This window comes from Helianthus annuus, chromosome 16 (assembly GCF_002127325.2).
Source record: "Helianthus annuus cultivar XRQ/B chromosome 16, HanXRQr2.0-SUNRISE, whole genome shotgun sequence".
NCBI classification, from domain to species: Eukaryota; Viridiplantae; Streptophyta; class Magnoliopsida; order Asterales; family Asteraceae; genus Helianthus; species Helianthus annuus.
In genome coordinates this window covers 198252194-198278533 of record NC_035448.2, presented here as the reverse complement: position 1 = coordinate 198278533, position 26340 = coordinate 198252194, and the positions used below count along the sequence as shown (strand labels likewise).

The following is a 26340-nucleotide window of genomic DNA, read 5'->3' as shown; positions in this document are numbered from 1 at the left end:
AAGGATCGATTCTGTTTGAAAATGACACAGTTCGTTTGAAAGTGGTCCTATCGTTTGAATTGATCGTTTGAGGGTGTGACCGTTTGAGGATATTGTTTGAAAACATAGTTGTCCGTTTGAAACATGACTATCGTTTGAAATATCGTTTGAAAGTAGTTCACATTTGAAAACTGACTTCCGTTTGAAAGCAGTCAGTTTGAAAGTGACATCACGTTTGAAAGGGTTTCCGTTTGAGGGTCCACTTTTGAAATTTCTCGTTTGAAAGTGCACACATCAATCAACATTTAAAGTCAATTGTGTCAGCCATCTTAATCGGCCCATTCCATGTGCATGTGATTTGAATATATCAGCCTAGTGAATCGGTTTGATCATATTTTACTAAGTGTTTAATACATTGGCCCAATCAGCTATTAGGATTAGTAGTTTGAGGTCCAATCATCTTAGTGGAGTTCACGGCCCAATCAAGTATTGAAATGGTTTAATGTTGTCAGCTTGTGGTAGAACTTTGGTCCAATCAAAGTGTTCATAAAATTGACCCAATCAGCTTTGTAAAAAAATATATGGTCCAATGTTTGTGAAGTGTTGTCAGCTCATGTGATTGTGTTTATTGTTCAAAGCTCTCGGCCCAAGATCCATGAAGTGTTATTGACAGCTACTTTAATTGAAGAGTGTTATTGCACGTGATTTGATTCAAGGATTGCATATGTAGTTGATAAGGTTGTCGGCCACTTTATTTGATTAAAATCAGATTCTCATGTGAAGGGTTAGTGCAAGGTTGTAAGTGAGATTGGCTTTTATTAATTGTGGTCAAAAGGTCAACGTGTAATCCGGTTAGACAACTCACTTGAAGTCAAAGTATCAAAGATTGTTTCGCTCATAGTGCATTCCTTGATTTCGATCATTCTGATTTCGTCCGAGTGTTATATTTGGCTCGAAAGTGAACTTTTTCATGTCGGGATCATTTCACGTCGATCGAGTGTCAGTCTATTACAGTTTATTTGATATTGATTGTACTAATTGTGTTTGTTTGATTTTCTTTTATTCGGGTATTTCAAGAATTTCAAGACATGGCAAATAATGATCATGATGCCTGGTGGCGAAGAGACAGTGCGAGATGGGAGATTAGAAAATTGAATGAACCATTTCAAGAAGCACAAAGAGCCAAGAGATGGAATGAAGAGTTGGAGTGTTACTTGGATCCACAGGGTAATCCAGTGGTAGATCCGTCAAAAGTTGATTTTGATGCTGTAACCAATGTGTTTCCAAGTGAGCGTACTTTCAACACAAAAAGGCTTTCTGATAAAAGCTATCTGCCAGAGTTGATGAACAAGTTGAGAGAAGTCTTTGAAGCAAGTCTACCGAAGGTGGTAGAGATGAAGAAGAGAAAAGAAGAAGAGTTGAAGAAGATGATTGAAGAAGTAAAGACTATTGCAAAGCTTGCTGGTGAAGAGAATCAAAAAGCTGAGGAAGAACAGAAGCCGAAAGAGATGGAAGAAAAAGTTGAGAAGATACAGGAGACAAAGGCAGCTGAGCACGCCGAGGTGTCAATCACCGAGGTAATAAAATCTTCTGAATTATCAAATGTTGAATTGGTTGTAGAAAAGGAAAACAAGTGCAGGAATTGCATTGAAAAATGCAAAGCCTGTACTGAAAAAGAAGAAATAATAAAAACAAAAGATAATGAAATGAATAAACTTGAAAATGCTTTAAAATTGAAATGTAAAGAAAGGATTGACACAGAGCAAAGTTTAAAATTAAGAGTTGAGAAATTAACACAGAAATGTCATGATTTTGAAAAAGAAAATAAGGTTTTGAAAGAAAAATGTGACACAAAATGTGTTGATTGCATTGAGAAAGAATCTAAGTTTCTAGAGTTACAAAAACAGTATGATTCTTTAAAATGGTCAAGTCAGAGAGTACAAGAAGCTTATGATACTTTGAAGAGCCAAGTCAAAAGTTTTGATCAAAGATTGTCTGAAACTTTAACAACCAAAGAAATGTATGAAAGACAGTTTAAAGAAAAGCAAATTGAATTAAACAAGCGTGTTGATGAAATTGCTAATCTTAAACAAGTCTTGGCTGAAAAAGAAAAGATTGTTACAAAACTTCAAAGTTATCATAACTCTTCATACATTCTCGAACGCATTTTCAATTTCACACCAAATGACAAAGATACTAATAATTGTAAAAAGGGTATTGGTTCAGAATATCATCAGGTACCACCACCATTGAGAGAAAATTATACTTTTTATGATGAGGAAAAGGTGGCAAAGGGTTTGAACATAGCTGACCAATTACCTGAAAGTATCGATGTGATTTACACCAAAACTGATGATACTAATGATTCAGAGGTGGTGAGTAAGGTGGTTGATAGTGTTTTGAAAGATGAGTCTACAAAAGCTAAGTCTGAATCACAGGATGAAGATGAAGGAAATCTTTATGATGGATATCTGAAAGACACAAAATCCGAGAAGAATTTGAATGATGATTCAAAAGGATTGGTTTATACCATGATTGGATCGGACAAACTATTCTTAGATGTTGTTTTCCCGATTCAGAATGTGATTTCAGAGAAAATTGACAAAGTTTTCAAGATGGTTGAAATTGAGAAGTCTGAAATGTCGAAGTTTGCTGGTAAAGGTTTCAAAGGGTCTTATAACAAACCTGGTTCTAAGAAGAAAAGCATGAAGTCTGGTTTGGGGTATAAGAAGAAACATAATCGAAACAGAACTGAAAGGTCCAATTTTCAGACAAAAATGACTTTTGTTCAAGGAAAAAGCTTCACCGAAGAAGAAAAAATCAAAATTGGAAAACAATCTAATGCAGAGTTTGAGGACATGAAAAAGAAACAACAACAGCCAAAAGATGTGTCAAAGAAAGTTTGTTTTAAATGTGATCAAATTGGACATGTTGTACGGAAGTGTCAAAATCCAAAGTCTGTTGATGTTGAAAAACAGAAATCTGGGAATGAGAAACCAAGGTCAACCAGATTTGATTCGAGATAAACTTGGAGGTTTAACACAAACAAGTTTGCTTCAAATCAAAATTGGAAATCAAACTCAAACAGGTTCGATTTAAGACAGAGTTGGCATTCTCACACATCTAAAATGAGAACATCATGGACTCGGAGAACATCGGTTGGTGTGACAAAACCTCAAGAGATTTGGAAACCTAAAAATGTTGTTCAAACTCAAAAGGTTCAGAAAGAAACAAATTTTTACAAAAGAGGTACTCTGGGAGGTCAAGTGTGGTCGGTTAAGAAACGTGTTGATTTGATAAAAGATGAGAAACAGAAACAAATTTGGAAACCAAAAACTGAAACAATAAGTTCAACTTCTGAGGTGAAAACGTCTGAGGATTCAGTTTTGGTTGCCTATGATGCAAATTTTCCACCGCTCAAGGCTGAAAACTTTAAAATCCAGGTTGCTAGAATCAAGGTTACACCTAAGGCTGCTGAGGCCTGGGTGGACACAATGTTTGATTAAGCGGTTGGAATTGCCGGAGCTTTCTTTATCGCGAAGCATGAATCGGCATCTTTATTGATTGAAATTTGTTTTTGTCAAATTGTTTGAGTATTTGATAAAGTTTAAATGTGCAGGTGCTAAATGCTAATGAAGATTGTGAGAGTGTTGCACAGGAAGAGGTTGAAGATCCCTGGTTTTGGTCAGACAGGGAGTTTGTTTGTTGTTTTGTATAAATTTGAATTGTGTTTGATGATTGTTGTTTGCTTGTTTGTTGTTTGTTTGTTTGGTTGATGATTGTGATGTTTGATGTTAGTTTGCTTTGAATAAGTGTTGAGTGACTACGCCGAAACCCTCACGGCTGAACAAGCATGATTACTGTCACAGGTTGAAGAACGGTTTTCTAACTGTCAAAATCAATGGGTTGTAAATCATGGGGGTACGTTATATTTTATGCAAAACAGAGCATGAGATGCAGAAAATGGATGGCGAGACAAAGCTATCAGTATCGGTTTGTCAAATTTCTTTAATGATTTTGCATTTTAGGGGGAGATATATTGTTAGAAAATACAAAAACATTAGAAAATTTGAAAAAGTCAAAAACATGATAAAATTCAAAAATTTGAGTTTTGCGTAAAAAAAGGAAATGATAGTACATCACTAGACAGTTACAGTATGCTAAAGAATTGTAAAGAATTAATAGCGTTAAACAGTCTCACTGATGATATGCCGATAGGTTTTTATACACTTAGTAAACTTTTTCGGGATATAAACCTAAATTCAAATACTTGCTTATTTCGTGGGGAACACTACTTGGATATATAGGTAACCCCTGAAATCTCGTTTGAAAGGTCCCATATTCTGAGATACTAGGTTTTTATACTCAGTGATATCTGGGGTATTATTCCGGGAATTCTGCTGTATGGAAGTACTGACCTAGTCCCCGAATAATACTTTCTGCAAAATGCTTGAAACATAGCATCGCCCTCAGCAAGTTGATGAAACAATAAAATTGATAGTCGCTGCTGTTGTAATTAAAAGATCCTCTAAAGGGGACACACCAAAAGTCGAGCCGTCATCTCTCTGCTGAACGGAAGTTCTGACCTGAGCTCTCACGGTTTCGCATCTAACCCCTTACAGATATCATCTGTGGTATACTCACCTGTAAGACTGAATATCTGGGATTCTGGATACGGGAGTATATTCAAGAGGTGGGACACATGAATGAGTTTAAGTTCTTAAAACATTTAAATCGTATCCTGAATCAGTTGAAATTTGTATGAAAATTTAAGATGGATAAGTATATCGACAATCTAAGTGAATTGTTTAATTCTTAATGTGTATCTAAGCTCAACGGTACTTGTGACTTGTCAAAAACTGATATGATCCTCTGACGCATACTCAAACAAAAATATTATCTGTAAATATGTTTGTACATATTTCTTTACTGCTTTATATTTTCAGAAAATACAAAAGATTTTGATTTTTGCTTTATTTTCGATAAACCGATATCTGAGTTGCTGAGTTTCAAAATCTAAGTAAGCTGACTGTGTTTCTGAAAATAAAACAACTTCATTAATTTGAAACTTGAAATTTCTAGAAAAACTTCAAAAACAGTTTGTGAATATCTTCAAGGTCATTAATTTGAACTTGAATGATTAACTGAGAGGGATTTGGATGTTTAGATTGTTAAAATCTTTGTAATAGAGATAGTTTACGATCTGATTTGTTAATATTGTCAAAACTATGAAGTTTGTTGACAGGGGGAGTGTATTAGAGAACATGTTTAATGATTTCGAAAATATTGTTACTTATGAATGTTTGAGGATTACAGGAAAGATCCAGACTACGATCCCAAGAGCTGAGTCTAAGGGGGAGTCTGAAGACGAGCTCAACGAAAATGAAAGCATACATAGAGCTAGATATCATTTCTGGAAGAGCTTGTAGTCGGAAAGCAAGGTGTCGATCCCAAAGCACGGAAGCTTGACGAAAGGGGGAGCCTGAAGAGTTTACCAAAAGGGGAAGCTGAAGCTGAAGACAGATCCACCGGGATTCTGTTTAAGCAAGGGGAGTCTGTGTTGCTAAAGACGTGTTAAAGCTTCAAGAAGACTCAAAGAGAGAGAAAGAAAAGATGCTACGAGTTGACTACGGATTGACTACAGCAATATCCAAGGGGGAGTCTGTTAATGCATTATCTGTCTATCGCCTCCGTCAATCTAGTCCGTAGCAGAAACCGAAGAAAACGGGAGTTATATTGTTATTTTAGTGATAGGTTAGTCAAAAAGGCAAGGTGGCATAATTGTAATTAATGAGATTCCTCATTAAACTCCTTGGCCTATAAATAGAACCTTTAGGGTTCTCATTTAGAACTTTTGGAACTTTTGGAACTTGGAGAGCTAGAGGTTAGAGAGAGAAGCTAGAGAGAGAAAGTTCATTCTTTGTGATTCAGGTGCTATACGTTTTCAGATTTATCAATAGAATCACAGTTTAGATTACATCTCGTGTGTTAGCTCACGTTCGTGTACGGATTCCACACGTTATACGTTCGTTTCGCAATCGTTTCGGAGTCAAAACCGGTCCTAACAGAGAACCTAGAAAAAAACTCCATGGCAAGGGCCATGTAAGGGGATGAGCTCCCAGGCCACATCGCTCAATAGGTTCAAGGGTTGAATTGACCTATATAAGGGGTGAGTTCCTAAATCAATACAACTCCATGAGACTTATTATTGAAAACAAAGTTGTCTCATAGACGGGTTTGAACAGCCTACACCAAATGTTCCTTAAGCCTTAGAAAAATAATCAATAAACAGGCTTACGAAATCAAATGAAAATAAGAAAAAATAATGAACAAGATAGGTGCTATGTCTTCTTGTTAAAAATACCAAGGCTAAGTGACTGCAGCACTGAACCCTTTAAGGTACGAAAAACATAAAGGCAACACAAACCCAACAAAGACAAACACACAAAGAAAAGATATAATCTAAGGAACAATACAACAACATGAACAAAAAGGTTACAAAACTCAAAGATACAAACCAAGTCATGAAACTAAAGCCAAGTCATGAAACTAAAGTAGTAAACAGAAGCCTTGAAGGCTTCAACCTACATACATGACAGCCAGAAGCCTCAAAGGCTTCAACCTATATGATAGACAAAAGCCTTGAAGGCTTGAAGCCAACCAAGCTGCCTTAACAAAAAAGGCACAAGAATAAAAAAACATAACAGAAGGCAAATAGTTAAAATTAGTAACATAATAAAGGAAGCCTTAAAGACTTCCAAGCATCCAAACAAAGTTAAAACAAGCCCTAATGACTTGTAAGCTGAGAAATTGTTCAAATGGCTATACAGGCCTAGCCACAACCAGATAACAAGAACCTTAAGGGTTCCCATGAAACCTAATATTGTTTAAGTTAGCATTACAAACCATAAATTGTTTTTCAAGGGTGCTAAGAAAGCTAAGAATGTCCATCAAGCATCAGCAGGAGACTTGGAAGCCCCAGAGCCATCACTTTTAACCTTCTTTGCTTTCTTCTTCTTAGCTTTCAAGCCACCATCACCACCCACTGCTGAACCTTCCAAGCTCGCATCCTTGGAAGCATCAGGACCTCCTGAAACAGTATCTTCACTATCTCCTGAATAGGATCGCTTTCTTGAAAGGGAGCCAAGGATTTCAGCACAAACTTTTTCGTTAAGACCATCCGGTTTTAACTCCTGCAAGATAGAGAGGGGCTTACCAAAACAAGTAGAAACCTGATTAACATATGGGTAGGTCAGCCTTTCCATCTGCTCAACAGAACCCTTGAAGACCTCAGAAGCTTCAGGATGGTATAAGGGAGACTTTTCTAAAGGATGCCCAGACTCATGTAGCTTGTAACCAGCAACAAGACCTTGGTGTTTCCCCAAGCTGGGCAATTTGGTATACACCTCTCCCAGAGCAGAGTTAAACTCCTTGGAGTGAAGAAGGTAAGTAACAACTTGCTGGAAACCCTGCTCAATAAGCCATTGGTTGTCACTGGTAGCTTGAGCAATCGAAGCCTTGAGGCCATCCTTCTCTTCATCAAAGGCTCTCTGTTGAACAGTTAAAGCCAACCCTATTAGCCTTTAGCTTCAACCGATCGGCTTCGAAGCTTTTCTTAAGATCGCTTATCTCAATCTCATGCCTTCTAGTCAACTCACCAACCTTTTTGACCCAGGCCTCTTCCTTCTCAGCAAACCCACCAATCTCTTTCTTCATTGCAGCCATTGAAGATTTCATTTTCTCCTTCTTTTTAGAAAATTCTTCATACTCATGCATCCTCTTACGAAAACAAGCAACTCCCTAAGGAAGCATGGCAGCAAGGTTGCAAGTACTCAAAATCATACGGGACAACATCATGTCGTCATCCATCTCAGCAATGGTGCTATGAACCGAAGGAGGAGCAATATGACTCAACACATCTTTACAAACAGCAGCATCCTTAAAACTATCATCAACCTTCACAGACCAATCAGGCACATAAACCTCATCCTCATTCAACCCTTCAACGTCCCTGCTCGAGGAAACATGAACAGGAGTAGCCATAACTTTCTTAGCCGGAGTCTTCTTCTTGCCATGAACCACCTATTTCTTTTCCTTCTCAACATCCACATTAAAACCTTGATCTTCAGAAACCTCAATGTCATCACTCAATTCCACTGGTTCAGAAGAAGTGGATTGAGGAGCACCCATCAACAAACGGCGAGTAGATCGACGGGTTGTGTAACGACTCGCACAAAAATGTCCTAAAAACGCTCCATAAGTGGAAACCTGTAACCCTGAAACCCTAATCCTTGTGAAAAACCAAGAACTCAAGAAATTGGGAGTCCACGCGGGCCGCGTAAGACATAATGGTAGTCTACGCAGTCCGCGACAGCAAGGCAGATCTCCGGATAAGCTTAAGGGACGCGTGTTGTCCACGTGTCACGACCACCGATGACTCAGCAACCTACGATCTGATCCACACTCCCACGCGGGCCGCGTAAGTGTTCCTTTAAGGTTACGCGGGCCGCGAGGCGCCCTGTTTCCAGCCCTATAAATAGCAGTCGATAGTTTCAATTCAATTCGCTCAATTCTTTTCTTCTTTTAGCTTCTATTATAGCAAAGTAATAGCTCGGGTATTATATTCAAAATCCCAAAACTCTGCCAGTATAAAGGTAATAACTCTAGTCACTGCTACAATTCTACGCCCGATCGATTAAAACCGTTTCGATGGATGTTTAAGTGTTGCACTTTGTCATTCGTCGTGAGGGTTTTGATCTCGTGATTATCGTTAAAGTTGAATTGAGTTAATACACTAATATGAGTTCCATTGTATCTAGAAATTTGAACTCGTAAGCAGGGAGCTGCTAGAATACTTAATAGCTAAGTAAACTTAATAGTTAAATAAACTTAGCAGTTAAGTTAGCTGAGTATATTAATTAATCTGTTAATTAAGTTAAGTATGATTAATTAGTTAAGTGAAATTAATTAAGCTAAGCTAAGTGAAATTAATTAAGCTAAGCTAGATTAATTAAGCTAAGTGCGATTAATTAAGATTAAGCAAGATTAATTAAGCCAAGTAAAATTAATTAATCAGCTAAGTAAGATTTATTAAACACGTAAATAGATATACATGAAATATATATATATATATATATATATGTTATATCAAAGGAAGGTGCTAGGAAGGTGTAAGAGGATAGATATATGTGAGTAGGAAGCTTCCTAGAAAGTGTATAGCTAGCTTCCTAGAAAAGCTATAGGAAACTTTCTAGAAGTTTCATACTTCTTACCTATAAATAGGAAGCTTAGGAATTCATTTCCTTTGTTCATTTCTTCTATTCTTCTCTCTATACGTTAGTGTTCTAACCAATAATCACCGATGCGATGTTCTGTCCGATCGATTCAGGAACCATCTAACAAATGCCAAAATGCTGTACTTTGTAAATTTCGGTAAACCGAATCCAAAGTGTTATACTTTGTGAATTTTGTTAAGGTTCGAATCTCGTGACTACCGTTAGGTTTGATTTGGGTTTTACACAAATACGTATTCCATTCTGTTAAACTATATGTTTAACTACCAGAATACTCCCAACTACACACTTATAATCAAACAAGCTATTAAATCCTTAGAAGATTCAGAAGAATAAAGTATACGCTTAATTATCAGAAGGAATAGAATCCAGAAGCTTGCTAAATCATGCTTATACTGTGAGTCATTCTCTTTTTATCAACAATGTTTTACGATACTCCTATTATTTTCAAAAGCTATAATTACAGGGATTAAGTCGTGGTTATCTTGAATCACTAGCTAGTGGGGTATTGTGCACATTACTAATTTCTCACGGTTAGGCTAATAAATCCTAACAGTGATAAACGTCACTATTTGGGGAAAGACCCAATAGTGGTATGACCATCGTCACCAGTTGACACGGCGCCAGATAAAAATAAGATAGAAGCCATTGTAATCGCTCTTATGCTGTAATCTATAACAAAGTTATAATTACAAGGATTAAGTCGTGGTTATCTTAAATAAGATAAAAGCCACTGTAGTCGCTCTTATGCTGTAATTTATAACTAAGGGTCATTTTATAAAACCTGAATGAACTCACTCAGTATTTCCTGCTGACAAAACCTTTTTAAAACGCGTTTCAGGTAATTACAGTAGATTGGAGTAAGAGTTGGATACGGCACCAACAAGACTTACAGAAGTGGCTCATTTTATCAATTAAATTAAATTAAGAATTATCATTTTATGTATTCGGGTTTATCCCATATTAAAAGCTACCTTTGTAAAACATGGGTTTATCCCCATCTATTTAATAAATAAAAATCCGGTGTTTTCTAAACTCTGATATTTTTCCTAACTCACGGTCATGATGAAATTTCCGCTGCACTACTTTTCTAAATAACCACTGGTACCACTTGGCTGTTCGCGGCTCCCGATTCCATCCAGGGTGGGGTCGGGGTCGTGACAGAAGGTGGTATCAGAGCCACTGATTTAAGCCAATAGGTGTTGTGATAATAATACTTAAGCTTAAATAAAAGAGTTAGGAAATTGCTATTAACTGGTAGCACATATGATAATATTTAGACTTGAACTTAAGAAAAGATGCCTAAGTATAAGCTTTGAGATAAGCTAAATACTTGTGTAAATAAAGTGTGAAGGGTTTTTGGTATGCCATGAGAATGATAACTAGAACGTTGCAAGTATAATAAGAAAGCAATAACACTTGACCACTGTTATTTCTTATTTATTAGTACTACTTTGTTCTAGAACATGATCCGTCATGTGAAGACTAATTTGCTTAGTCTTTGTTGAAAGTCATAATGCACTTTCCAAATCATGATTTAAGAAACATACTATTTATGGGAAATACAAATTTCTTCTCTGGCAAGACTGGGTATGGTGTAGCAGACTCTCTAGCTTGTCCGGATATACTGAGGTTACCTCTTCGGCTAGAACCGGGTAAGAAGGTATATAATATGTCAAACAAGTGACAAGATTTCCCTAAATAGTATCATGATCTGATATCTGACTTGTTTTTGGAAATATGAATCTGTTAAATACATTAACCTTATGAAGGGTATGTATATTACAGCATGTGAAATATATGATTATATAGATATGTATATCTATAAGGAAATCCAAAAATCATAAGGATTGACAATTTGGAATAAGCACAAGCATATGTGTCAATAATAAATCTAGATTTCTTTATCAGGAATCTCTTGCATCTATCTTTAATTCCGGTATCAAACATTATTTTGTTTGATCATCTGCCTCGTAACTCATGCGACAATATAAACAATGGAAACCCTTTAAGTTGGTACGCCATCAAAAGTATAAGAATTTCCAATGCGTTACCATAAATTATTAACGCAAGTAAGAAGCATGTAAAGTTGTGCTAGTGCACAAAGATAACACATAAAACTTAAATTATACGTCCATAGACGTCGAAGTATATCACACACGACTTCCAAGGCAAAACCTTTAGAAAATATGATTGGGCACGACGACACCAATGCTAATCCCGTCAGTGGAAGAACTACTAATCAAAAAGCAGCACTTGGCCACGTGATCCTACAAACGACATGAATCTCGCTGAGGTACGTTGGAACAAGATTTACAACCATCGGTGCACAGTCTAATCAGAGTCATTATTATTGGCACTGCAAAAGAAGTCACATATCGGTACAATCCCCCTATTTCGTTGACGACAAAGATGCAATATTCGAAATTCCATGATAATGTCACTTAACAACGGTTATCACACGAAATTCCAGATAAAGTTCTTATATTTCTTTCGTTGAAATCCTGACTTCTGCATATAATGAGTTGACCTTCGCATTTCTACTTCCCCTAATGGTCATAATACCATGAGGATTTCTTTCATAGTAGCGAATATTGATCTATTTCATTTCTTGATAAATCCACACGTTACACATGCACTATTTGTTGCGCATGTGGTTCGTTTGAGTTATGAAGACCATAGGAGGGCTTCATTCCAATTTGTTGTTTTATTAAAACTCACATATCGTTTCGCCATACTTGATTTTTGCACTGTGAACCGCATTATTGCAAAACGATGACTCTTTGATATCGAGTCAATGAATTTATTGAAAAACTCAATTTCCTTTGGCATACATGGTTTTTGTTGTGACCATGTCCAAACTTTCTTATTAATACAAAAACTCGTTTTGTTTAAACCAAGTTCAATTGTTTGAACTTGCTCGCATTACTTATTCAATTCAAGGTCCCATATGATGGATTGAAACAATCATATTCAAATTAATCCCAACAAGCACTTCAATTCTCTTGAACCATAACATGCTTGTTTGGTGTTCAACTTCATTGAATCATTTCTTTGATCACGATCACCTTGTGGTGACGTTTTCACAAAATTGAAGCTTGCGCTAACCTCGTTTGCATACATCATATACGGATTTAATTATTTATTTATTTATTTATATTAAATCCACTTTGTTGGTTTATCATATTCAAGCAATCTTAACATAATCGTGTGTTAAGATAATGATACACAAATTCATGTCATATTTCAGTGTATCTCTTAACAATTCCTACAACATCGATCGAGCATTTCTTGATCTTTTCAATCGAAAAACATTATTCAATTGTTTCATTTTCAATCAAAAATCCTACTAGATTGTTTGAAACAAACATTCGGATTTACTTCATTAAACTTTCATTTGGTTTCAAGCATGGTGAACTGATTCAGTCACCGCTATTATTATTTCGATCACTACGACACCTTGTGGTGGCGTTTTCATTTACTTGAAGCTTGAGCTAATCTTATTTTCACCCCTGATGTACGAATTTATTTATTTAATTTCTGTTGGTTCATTATCTTAAACAGTCTTAATACAATTATGTGTTAAGATAAGAGTACACAAATTCATTTTATATTCCTGTGTACCTCTAAAGATTCTTTCATCATTGATCGAAAATTCTATAATATTCATTTGGTCTTTTCATCATCAATTGAAAATCCTATTCGAAACAAATACCCAACTTTACTTCATTAAAGCTTTCAGTTGATTACCCGGTAAATTTGTTCGGTCACCGTAATTATTGAACTATTTAGATCCTTACGACACCCTGCGGCGTCGGTATACACTTGTAGCTTGGGCTAATCATAATCGTACGAACCACGAAAAACCATGTAAGTCTTTCATTTGACTCATCATTTAAAAATAGTCTTAATGCAATTATGTGTTAAGACAATGATACACTAAAACTCTGTTGTATATCGGTGTATCCTTGCTATTCAATAAAATTCCACACCTTGATTTTCTCATATCATAATTCAATAATTGACAAATTATTTTCGTATTTCTATTTCATTCGAACTTGTTGATTCCGAGTCGTCCTCAATTGACAATCAAACTAAGTTTCCTTTGACAATGACTTCTATTGTTTCTAAAGTCATTTACAACTTGTAAATATTCACATCCATTGAGCATATATCTCTTTTGACTTGAACCTAGTCACCTTGGAAATTATATCATTTCACCCACTCATTTGACATTGATTTCTTAAATTAATTCAATGGAACCATTGAGCCCTATTTCTTATAAAATACGTCTTCATCTTAAAACTGTTCTTATTGACTAAAACGTGACATAACACTAAAAGAGATATCGTAGTCCAAATCTCGAGGACGAGATTTAAAACAAGGTGGGGAGGATGTAACGACTCGCACAAAAATGTCCTAAAAATGCTCCATAAGTGGAAACCTGGACCCCTGAAACCCTAATCCTTGTGAAAAACCAAGAAATCAAGAAATTGGGAGTGCACGCGGGCCGCGTAAGACATAATGGTAGTCTACGCGGGCCGCGACAGCAAGGCAGATCTCCGGATAAGCTTAAGGGACGCGTGTTGTCCACGTATCACGACCACCGATGACTTAGTAACCTCCGATCTGATCCACACTCCCACGCGGGCCGCGTAAGTGTTCCTTTAAGGTTACGCGGGCCGCGAGGCGCCCTGTTTCCAGCCCTATAAATAGCAGTCGATAATTTCAATTCAATTCGCTCAATTCTTTTCTTCTTTTAGTGTAACACCCGTCTAATTTTACTTGATTTTAATAGTAAATCATACCATTTCAAGTAAAATATTACTTAAATAACATAACTTTCATTAAAGAAGTTCATAAGTAGTATCCACCTTAGTCAACTAACGACTAAGTTAAAAACGTTCCAAAAGTAGTTTAGAAATTGTTTACAACCCATACACAAAGTCTATTAAAGATTTAAAACATTGCGGAAGCTTCAAAATGTAGTGTTCGGTTCTTGAAAAGATGCTTGATCGCCATCCGGATTAGGTCCATCATCACCTATGGTCAAAACCACACAAAAGATTAGTTTTGACACCTTAAATATAAGTCCGGTTAAGTTCCAAACTCAAAAATATGCAAAAACAACAAAATCTAAACACCCTGGATGGTCGCGTAGCGCGACGAGGACCACCCAAGGTGGTCGCGTAGCGCCACCACCCGTCGCGTAGCGCGACGAGTTTTGTTCTCACCTGTCGGGTAGCGCGACGACCTAATTTCGACAGAAGGTTGTTGCTGGTTGCTGTATATCAGTTCAGCATCACTAATCTCAGTTTACAAACTTAAAACTATCATATCTTTTGACTCGTAAGCCCGTTTTAGGTGATTCTTTTTCCTATGCGTCTGTAAATTCAATATCTACGTAACTATTATAAATTTGATACCCAAGAATTTAAAGTTTATGGACCGAAAGATCAAATATCACTATGTAATTATTCGACCCATTCTATCCTTACACATTTTTGCAACCATCTATCTAATAAACCTATGGCGCCTTATGCCCAACATCCGAGGCTTGTTATCACCCGCATTTCTTACCAATTTCATGGTTTAAATGCCATTGTGATTGTTGTCGCCATTGTCGACTACTAGAACGCTTAAAACTACAATTTCTTAACTAATAGAACCGTTGGCTCATCTTGTGGAACCATCCACTTATGATGACTACCAATTTGGTTCGTTGACTACACTAAGTCTATTAATTCATATTACTATCATGACCAACACAAATTCAACGCAAATTTCGATTCAACGATAAGATTTTACAAAGCTTGTCAATAACTCATTTAATGTAACTAATCAAGTTACGTACCTTCAAAGTAGACCTTTCAAACGTGCGTCCAAACCGGTTTGCCCGCTAGATGCCCCGGCCTCCTTTCCTATAGAGTTCAATCACCTTATGTTTAGAACTCTTGGTTTCACATATATATAACGCACATTTTGTCATACATCATAACTATGCGTTTTTAACTTAACAATTCAGTTTCAATCCCTCTTTGAGGCATTTCAACAAACACTATAGAGGCAGAATCTTTTATATCTTTTGTATTCAAATTCATGGCTTGCTAATTAGCTAACTTAACATCAATAAAGTCCCCATATAGCATTTAAACATCATACTTTTCTGAAATCACTTTCTATAATCAAATTACACTAGGATAATCATTCTAAACCCTAATGTTCATCATTATCTTGTAAAACCCACAACCCACCTTCAAGGTGTTCATGAATTTTCTGAATTTGAGCATGATTTCACATGTATTTGTCTAGGTTTCACTTCGAGACACTATATTATCCCTAATCTAACCAAATAACATACATGCAACTAACAATCCAGATTTTTCCCAATTACATGAGAAATTCAAGTTGAGGGTTTTCATGAAATTTTACATACCTTGTAACCCCCTTGTGATAAGGATCACGAATCTATATTCAGATTTTGATTTGGAACAAGGATTAGCCTTCAATTGATCAATTTTGTGAGGTTAGGGTTTTTGAGAGAGTGGGGATCGCCCCCTATGGTTCTTGTACGATCAGGCACCCTCTTTTGGGGGTGTTTGGTTTATTTTAGTGACTTAATTAACATTAAGTTTCAATTTGTACAACTTAAGCCCCTCACTTTGATTAACATTAAGTTAATTGCATTTTTAACCCTATTATAAGTTATTTCTAGACTTGTAACTAACTAGGTTAAAATTCCTAGTTAGTAATTTCTTCGTTTATTTATACTTTATAATTCTAATATAAAGTTTTATATTTTCGGGGTGTTACATTTAGCTTATATTATAGCAAAGTAATAGCTCGGGTATTATATTCTAAATCCCAAAACTCTGCCAGTATTAGGGTAATAACTCTAGTCACTGCTACGATTCTACGTCCGATCGATTAAAACCGGTCCGATGGATGTTTAGTGTTGCACTTTGTCATTCGTCGTGAGGGTTTTGATCTCGTGATTATCGTTAAAGTTGAATTGAGTTAATACACTAATACGAGTTCCATTGTATCTAGAAATTTGAACTCGTAAGCAGGGAGCTACTCGAATACTTAATAGCTAAGTAAACTTAATAGTTAAATAAACTTAGCAGTTAAGTTAGCTTAGTAGATTAATTAATCTGTTAATTAAGTTAAGTATGATTAATTAGTTAAGTGAAATTAATTAAGCTAAGCTAAGTGAAATTAATTAAGCTAAGCTAGATTAATTAAGCTAAGTGCGATTAATTAAGATTAAGCAAGATTAATTAAGCCAAGTAAAATTAATTAATCAGCTAAGTAAGATTTATTAAACACCTAAATAGATATACATGAAATATATATATATATATAATACCAAAGGAAGGTGCTAGGAAGGTGTAAGAGGAGTAGGAAGCTTCCTAGAAAGTGTATAGCTAGCTTCCTAGAAAAGCTATAGGAAACTTTCTAGAAGTTTCATACTTCTTACCTATAAATAGGAAGCTTAAGAATTCATTTCCTTTGTTCATTTCTTCTATTCTTCTCTCTATACGTTAGTGTTCTAACCAATAATCACTGATGCGATGTTCTGTCCGATCGATTCAGGAACCATCTAACAAATGCCAAAATGTTGTACTTTGTGAATTTCGGTAAACGGAATCCAACGTGTTATACTTTGTGAATTTTGTTAAGGTTCAAATCTCGTGACTACCGTTAGGTTTGATTTGGGTTTTACACAAATACGTATTCCATTCTGTTAAACTATATGTTTAACTACCAGAATACTCCCAACTACACACTTAAAATCAAACAAGCTATTAAATCATCAGAAGATTCAGAACAATAAAGTATACGCTTAATTATCAGAAGGAATAGAATCCAGAAGCTTGCTAAATCATGCTTATACTGTGAGTCATTCTCTTTTTATCAACAATGTTTTAAAATACTCCTATTATTTTCAAAAGCTATAATTACAGGGATTAAGTCATGGTTATCTTGAATCACTGGCTAGTGGGGTATTGTGCACATTACTAATTTCTCACGGTTAGGCTAATAAATCCTAACAGTGATAAACATCACTACTTGGGGAAAGACCCAATAGTGGTATGACCATCGTCACCAAGTGACACAGCGACAGATAAAAATAAGATAGAAGCCATTGTAATCGCTCTTATGTTGTAATCTATAACAAAGTTATAATTACAGGGATTAAGTCGTGGTTATCTTAAATAAGATAAAAGCCACTGTAATCGCTCTTATGCTGTAATTTATAACTAAGGGTCATTTTATAAAACCTGAATGAACTCACTCAGTATTTCTTGCTGACAAAACCTTTTTAAAACGCGTTTCAGGTAATTACAGTAGATTGGAGTAAGAGTTGGATACGGCACCAACAAGACTTACAGAAGTGGCTCATTTTATCAATTAAATTAAATTAAGAATTATCATTTTATGTATTCGGGTTTATCCCATATTAAAAGCTACCTTTGTAAAACATGGGTTTATCCCCATCTATTTAATAAATAAAAATCCGATGTTTTCTAAACTCTGATATTTTTCCTAACTCACGGTCATGATGAAATTTCCGCTGCACTACTTTTCTAAATAACCATCGGTACCACTTGGCTGTTCGCGGCTCCCGATTCCGTCCAGGGTGGGGTCGGGGGTCGTGACAGGTTGAAGCCTTGGGAGCAGCAGGCTTAGAAAAACCCTTAACAATGGAGACACTAACATACCCAGCATCCTCAAACCTCTGTTCTATACCCCTAGCAACAACATCATCTCCTTCAGCGGCTTGGGCATCCGTAAAAGCAACGTCAGATGTATCATCACTCTTGGTAAAGTCCAAAGCAGACATGACTGCAAAATGTTTTAAAAACAAAAAATAAATAAGTTGCCAAACAAAGATGTTTCAAAAAGACAAAACAAGGAAAAAGTATACCCTGGCCATTCCTCATAAGAACCGAATCCCGATTGGCCTTTTCCCACAATTTACTAACCCCTAACTGAACTAGCAAATGTTCAGGGAAGGGACGAACCCTTGAAGGGCACTCTCGGATGGCTTTCAGAAAAGCATCATTTAAATCGGATTCGGAAGGTTCTGGTTCATTGAGAACAGCATCCGGGTGCCTCCACACCATTTTGAAGGGGATAATAGAATCAGAGACCCAGAAAAAACGATCTTTCCAAGTACCAAGTGTGGTAACCATGGAAGAAATGAGACAAGTATCAACCTTGGACGTTTCAAAGGTGAACCAATCACCGTTTTTTGCCAAACGAAAGAACCGACGAAAAAGCAACAATGAAGGATCATAACCAAGGGCACGGCACAAAACCTCGAAGTGTAAAACCCTAGCAATGCCTTACGAATGAATTTGGCCAAAGGAAACACGGTAATACTCCAAAACATTCAATACAAAGAGCGAAAAAGGATGACGAAGGTTGGAAAACTCAAAATGTCGGCAATACAAAGCAATTGAACCAGGGGGATATTGATCAATCGATTTATCACAAGCCGGTGCAACCGGATTGAATTTAAGGCCAATGCCCCAATCAATACAAAAGTTCTCCACTTCCTCTTGAGTGAGGCGTGAAAAGATAACGGAAAGATCCTTCCGTGCACCCATGATCAAAATAAAGAACAAGTAAAGCAAAGAAAGGAAACCGGAACTAACCTGAAAAATGGAAAGGAAATGTGGAGGAAACTTGAGAAAAAATGAAAGATTACTTGTTTGCCTTGAATGATAAATGAAAATAAAACCCAAATAGAAGTTATGATTGCATAACAGTCATTAACCTATCCTCTGCAAAAACCGCAGACCTATAAACTGCCACACATCAATCAAATCAGTTGTTAGTTTTTAAAATTCAAAAAAATTCTCAACTGACTCCAAGCCTTCAAGCTTTCAAGCCTTTAAGCAATAAAAGCAAATGTGTAAAAGTCAGAAGTCTTTGAGCTCACTCCCAAAAACCTCTGACTTGGGGGGCTGATGACGGGGGTAGCCCAAGACCAAATAAAATGACTTGAACACACTAAAGCTTAAAAGGTTCAAAGGTTGGAAATACGGGAGTTTAGATAAAACAGTACGTGAACAGTAAGAAGTCACATCTCTGATTGCTTCACTAAACTCTCCAGCCGCAAAAGTAACGCGAGTTCACAGAGCACAACCTTTTATCCGCAGGTCAAAAGGCTTCAACCCCAAAAAGGGCAAAACCCCTACTGCAAGCATGTTCACTAGTCAAATAGCTTCCTCTTTGAGCAATGGCTTTCCCTATAAATGTGACACTTCATTAAGTGTGATAAACATTCCAGGACCAGCCTTGATTCCTGAAATCTCTGGTCATTGTTCTCGAGTACTTGCTTTGTGCAAGTCACTTCCTTTCACATTCAACACACACATATTCCCTTTGCTCCTGCATCCGAAGCTGAACATACTTCAGTAGAGGATCTCAAGCAGACAATAAAATGAAACTAGTGAACCTCTCTCCATGTCTTGCAAACGTGGGGGGACCCCACGACCTGCGTTAGGCAAAGTTGAACCCTTCAACCCTTTTGCCTAACCAGCCTAGCTACTATCCTTGGTCTATTATTTGTTGCATCAACAGCATGCAATAGCTAAAAATCAACCCAAAGTGTCCACTGTTGTAATCTTATCACCGAAGTGAATAAGACCTCTAAATTTAGTACTTTTGTTGTATTGTATTTTATTTTCTTGACTAAGTTGTTGTAATTTGTTTCCAAACGATGTACTTCAATTTTTTTTATTTATAAATACTTGTCACAAAATAGTGTTATGAACTCTCTTGCAATCTATTTCGTCCCGCCCCGATGTTTCAAAATAGTGTTATGAACTCTCTTGCAATCTATTTCGTCCCGCCCCGATGTTTCCGTTATTGGTTGGGGTGTGACAATAACTTTCTTGTTAGCGAAGTGGACGTCAAGGTTTGGCGCTTCAGACTTCCGCTTCGACGTTACCAGAGCTTGTGAGTTGTAACCTGTGACGACGCGTTTTAATGGCGGAGAACTTGTGGTTACTGTGTCGAACTCAGAAAAGGGAGAAAAAAAAAAGAAATTAGTTGTGAAACTCAATGGCAATTAGGTAATTTTAGTGGTCTTACACTCTTACTATAGTTAAGGCCGGTAGGGGCGTAAGCGAGGAGGCCACGCGGTAAGAGGAGTCCCCGCGCGGGCACTTTGCCGCCAACCCTCCCAAACCTTCGATGAGTGCTTGAAATCAGTGAGTATTCACTACATTGATTTTCGAACGTTAAACTAGTCGTTTGGTTTTTGAACGTTATTAAACGGTTTTATAAAAAAAAATTACAATTTTCTTATATAAACCACGCTATTTCTTACTTCTCCCACAATCCAAAATTTCTACCAACCAAACCATTTCTTACACAATCCAAAAATCTCACCCTATATTTGAAAATGGCAGATGACATACCGCTTTTTATTCCATACGACATTAGTGACAATGATTCTTCCTCAAGCGATAGTAGCTTATTTTTTTTTTCAAAAATCTCATCGGTCAAGCCGAACTAGAAGACACCGGCACATCTAGTAAAAAAATATGTCCGTCGTGATCGAGAGAATGGCCAAGAAACCCTTACGATAGATATACTTAATCGACCAATGCGTACTATGACTGTGAAAAAGATTAGGTATTTCGTATATATGTTCATTATTATACATAACATGATTCTAAAAGACGACGGATACGCGATAGCACTGGTACACATTCGAGATCCTCCAGTCGAGCCCGTTTTCTATGATACTATTTTTAACGAGCTCATTGACGAAGATACACATTGGAGACTAAAATATGATCTCGTAGAGCATCTTGGAGAACTAGATTTACCCCACATATTGGCGGATTCCGACGACGAATAGTTAAATTAGTTTTAGTTTTAAAATGTTTTTTTTTTAATTTTAATGCAATTTTATTTATTTTAATTTAATGTAATGTCTTTTTTTAGTTAAAGGTAATTTTTTTTGTTTAAAATATGTTTTCTTTATTAATGCAGAATTTGTGGAAAAAAATGAAATGAACTCCACATGTGGGGAGTACCCTTTGTGTTTGAATGGAAAATGAGGAGTGAAGAGAGGAGTTGACGTGACATGAGCTGATTGGTTAAGATGGAGAGGTTACCACTCCCTACGTGGGGAGCACCCCTTCCACCTAAGCTTTGGCCTATTATATATAATAACTAGGTTATATACCCGTGAGCTTCACGGGTTATCACCCTGGACTGCTTCCGGGTAGTTTTATTGTATTACTTATTAAAAATTTATACTTTTTTAAAATATAAAATATTAATAGGTTATCACACGTGAATACTCACGAGTTCGGAAATTTAAATTTTATGAAACACAATTGTGTATATTTTTTTAAAAAAATGAATAATGCATGATGACTAAGGTATATTAATTAAACATTAAGAACGTCTTCAAAATTAAAAATAGTTATCAAATATAAGAGAAAGAACAAAGTTGATCATATTCGTTAACATGATCATTAAAAGAATCTTAAATTACTGAACTCCAATTTCTTGCTTAACATGTGCAATGAAGGAAGTTAAAATTTCAATGGTCCAAAAATATAATACAATACTACCAATTGCGATCATGGGTGGCTTTTTGCCTTTGGGGTATCCGGGCGGCTGAGATTTGTTAGGCCGTGAAAAAAAAAAAACTTGTTGTGATTATCTTAAATGTAATTTCGATCCATCAAACTCTCTAGAATTTAACCCTGCATGCGTTGTGGCGCTCTAAACCGAATCATTCTATAAACTTTATTAGATGCAAAATAACAAATATGGTTAAAAAGAAACAACAAATTAATCCTAAATAATTATACCCAAAAACTTTTGATCACTATTGCACATTTTATCTACATCTATGACAAGGTGTCAATAATTATACCCAAAAGCTGATCCTAGATAGTTATGAACGCATCATATGCACAAAAGTTTCAAAACAAAAGACCAAAGTAATGAAACTGAAGTTTGGATTAAAAGTTAATAAGAATTGGTTGGGATTTTTAGGGAGATACTTGAAGAATAGGATGCAAGGTGGGAGAAGAAACCTAGTATTCCCCAAGCATAAGATTGATAATGGGGTACCATTTTGATATAAACGTAACACCAACATTCTATATTCATTGTATAAAGTTTATTGTATATGATTGGTATATCCAGTTAAAAGTTAATAACTATCTAGGATCCTCGATTTTGGGAGCTTCGTGTGCATAGCTTGAACCACCGCCTTGGTTAAAACGACCGCTGCCTCTACTGCCGTGCCCACGCCCACGGCTGCCTGGGGCGTAATACCGTTCACCTTCGGCAGGTTTCAAAAACTCGTTGATGCTGAGTGACTGTAACCACAAATACGTTCTTAGCATGTTCAAATAAAACTAAGAATTGAAAAGTTTGATCGACAATAGAAGTCGAAACAACATAGGATTACCTTCTTAGCGCGTTCTTCTTTTTCAGCAATCTCTTTACGTTTATCTTTATCAGAACCCTATAAAACAATTCCAAATCTGTTAAAGTTACTACAATTAAAAGAGCTCATGAAAGTAACTTGTAAAACCCTCGTATAAAAAAAATTACTCACCAATTTGACAAAAATGTCATCATTAGTTTTCTTGTTTGAGAGTTGCTGCATGGATGCAAGCTCTTTGTCAACTTCCACCTTCCGTTCTTCGGTCTTGAGTGCTTCCAGAGCTTTCCGCTTCTCTTCTAAAACCTTCTGGTATTCTTCAAGCGTCATTTCCTGCATCACAACATATCCAACAAATTTGCATCGTCAAATGTTCAGAATCATTAATAAAACCGTTACAAAGTCAAGACGAGCATAAATTAAGTTTTCACTTTATTCTCAGGCTCCTCGACACGTTCATTAGCCATGTCGTTTTTCACATCAGCTGTGTCTTCCTCGGGATCGGGCCTATCAAACGCCACGTTTTTCTCGTTTTCAACCACCTCTTCTTGAATCTCCCTGTGACAGAATAAATTATAAGAATCTTACAAAAACAAATATTATTTCATAAAAAAAACAAAACAGTTGGGTAAGTAGAAAAAATACTGGTTGATTTCATCAGCCTGAGTTCCCCAGTTCCCACGGCCCGCTCCCTCGCGCTTGAATATATTCCTGCACATAAAATGAAAAAAATCACGTTAAGCCGATAAAACGATGATAGTTCAAAACATGAATTTTTAAAAAAATTGTATCCATAATTTCAGATTAAAAATAAAAAGAAAAAGATTTTACCCACGCCCTGTGCCGCTATGACGTTCATATGTCCTACGTGGACGTTCTCCATCCTCACCACCATCACCATTAGCAAAAGACACACGACGGTCACCACGAAAACCGCCATGAGGACCACCATAACCACCACCACGTCTCTCAGAAGACTTTCCATCAGACTCTTCGATACCATGGTTACCAAACGAACCCTCATTGTTGGCCGAATCTCTATTGTATCCACCACTTCCACGCCCACCACGACCGTACCCACGACCACCACGCCCGCCACGCCCACCTTCATTTCTGGCTTCTCTCACTACATATATATAAATCCAAAAGATAATCATGCACACATAAGACTACAAACAGCATCATCAAATATCCGTATACATAATCATTCTCAAAATAGGATATTAATTCAAACATTACAAAAAAGTATCAACCAACCAATCATGCTTCCAACTTAGTAAGTGTACATCAAGAAAACATAACTCAACAATACGGTAATCTCATTAAGTCATGCACGGTTAAAATGACCATCTCATTATCGCGGTCTCGATAAATAAACATTGCATATGATTATCTAGGTATTAAGGGGTCAAATAGTTGCATATATTACTTCTACCAATAATAAAATTTTCTCACTTAACCTATAGTTGTTAATGGCGAATAGCGATAAGGTACCTATATGCTAAATAGCGAATAGCGATAAGCTACCATCACAGCCTCAAAAGACATAAGAACACCCAAACACCATTACCTACTAAAAGTTTCAATGTTTCATCACAACTAATTATCTAATTCTAGTACAAAAGTGGTAGTCTTTAGGCAATATCTGTATAAATATGAATGTAGTTATTTATCACATAAATTAGTCTAAGTATATAAAAGTTATAAAAAAAACAAATAAATTGCTAAACATACTTGCATACGATGGCATTCATTTTGAGGCAAGCAAGAAAACCGGGGACCATTTTGTCTTTGTTTGATCGACCTAATGACAAAAGAAACATCAAATTAAATGTGTAAAGCATTCATCATCATAGGGCATAAAAACACCATAGTTTATTAAAAAAAAGATAATGTTTAAAGGTAATAATAGTTCATATCTTCATAGTGATGAATATATGAAAACCCACAAGTAAAAAAAAACCCATTAAAAGAAGTAATTTATAGTTTTGTGGACCATCAAAATATTGATCTGTACACAACTCTACTTTAGTGGGATGTAAATGTATTTGATTAGGGTTACACATGTGAATTACTGAATTACTAATGTATGAACAACAGATTCTGTCAAGTCCATTTTGCTACCATTTTTACTCCAAGTCCTGAATCACGGTAGGCTAGTGGTCCTAGTCCTGATGGTGTTTTAAATGCTATATGCGTGAAACTATATAAAAAAACTTTCAACAAATGGATCTGTTGAATCTATAAAAAAAATCACCAATAAAGATTAGACAATTTGAGCATCTACTCACTTGTCAAACAAAGAAGATTATCAATCTGTTCACTAAATGAGCCGTTGAAAGCTCTTGAATGCCATGATTAGGTGCTTCCGGATAGCAGCGATTTGAAAAACCCGAAACCAATTTGTAGTCTTATTTTAATTTTGAATAGCATAACTTGGAAGGAAAACAATAGATTCAACCTAAGCACACAAATAATATATAAAGAAAAATTGGATTTTGACCTCGCTTAACTATTAGGGCAAGAGAGTGTTACCTTCTTCGCCGGAAACCCTAGCTGATAGGAATCACGGCTATAGCTCCAACCACCATCTCTGTCATCTTCATCACCCTAAATCATAACAAACACTCAACCACCCCCAAAATCAAACACACAAATCAAAAGGTATACCCAAAATACCAAAACCCTAGATGAAACACACAAACCAATACCTGTTGGTTTCAGATCAAGCACTTGAACAACAATTTCTGGAACATCAACGATTTTGAGGGAAGGATCGTTGCTCTCTCTCCCCGCTCTCTCTCTCTCTCTCTCTTCTTTTTCTCTGGTTCTCTCTCTATAGATGAAAGTAGTGAACGTATGGGGATTTGGGGATGAGAGGGGATAAAAATTCATACCTCAGAGAGATGAAGAACAGAGACGTGGATTATATAGAATATTGATATGCAAAAACAACCTGCATCATGAACAGCTTAAAAACATAAATCAAAATAGCAAATTAGAATAACCAAATATGAAAACGAAAACGCAAATTACCTGAGGCCTCATTCTCAAAATTTAGAACATTGATAGAGTGTAGAAGGTGTGACTTTATTGCAGGGATTTGAAATTTGAATTTAGAAGATTTGAGATTTCATTTGTGCGCCATTTCTATTGTTTGACTGAGGGGGGTTTGCACAAAAACACCATTCTTACTCCTTAAGAGTAATAATGGTTCAGAAGGGAAGAAAAGAAGAGGCGATGCCCTACTTCTTTGGTATGTCTGACTGTATTAAACATTGTAAAGGAAGGAGGAGCGATTGTTGGGCTCCTGGGGGAAGAAAAGAAGGAAGGAACCTTTCCTCTCTAGACAATTGGGTTTTGGAAGGTTGCATTGACTTGCAGGAAGAGAGAGAGAGAGAGAGGGGGAGAAACTGCATTTTGTCTGCCTCATTAATGGTCGACCTTTAGCAATTGTTTAAAAAAATAGAAATAACCGAAAAAAGGAGGAAGGGACACGTGGACAAGAAGAAGCCTGGGATTGACATGTAGGAGAGATAGAGAAAGGATGGCTTGTGGTGTTGACACCTCAGCCAAAATCCTTTTGATGTATTATAATAGAGAGATATCTTGACATTTGAATAATAAAAATCA

General features: G+C 36.3%; 1 protein-coding gene across 2 annotated transcripts; it reads right to left on the bottom strand.

The window, feature by feature from the left end:
* Positions 1–22398: 22398 nt before the first annotated feature.
* Positions 22399–26071, bottom strand: LOC110915354 (RGG repeats nuclear RNA binding protein A). Of its 2 annotated transcripts, XM_035985090.1 has the most exons (10): positions 25744–26071; positions 25419–25663; positions 25243–25317; positions 24442–24511; positions 23539–23833; positions 23353–23418; positions 23139–23265; positions 22882–23040; positions 22732–22788; positions 22399–22639 (listed from the first exon to the last, which is right to left on the bottom strand). In XM_035985090.1, the coding sequence occupies exons 4-10, from the start codon at positions 24455–24457 to the stop codon at positions 22478–22480; spliced, it is 882 nt and encodes a 293-aa protein (XP_035840983.1). In that variant the 5' UTR covers positions 24458–24511; positions 25243–25317; positions 25419–25663; positions 25744–26071; the 3' UTR covers positions 22399–22477. The 2 variants fall into 2 exon arrangements, with proteins under 2 accessions (XP_035840983.1, XP_022015726.1); XM_022160034.2 differs by lacking the exons at positions 25243–25317; positions 25419–25663; positions 25744–26071 and adding an exon at positions 24999–25125.
* Positions 26072–26340: the final 269 nt, after the last annotated feature.

Coding starts and splice junctions, on each gene's coding strand:
- LOC110915354 (XM_035985090.1), bottom strand. Junction 23,266..23,352: donor CAGGCTGATGAAATCAACCA/GTATTTTTTCTA, acceptor ATTCTGTCACAG/GGAGATTCAAGAAGAGGTGG. Junction 23,041..23,138: donor TCGAGGAGCCTGAGAATAAA/GTGAAAACTTAA, acceptor GTTGTGATGCAG/GAAATGACGCTTGAAGAATA.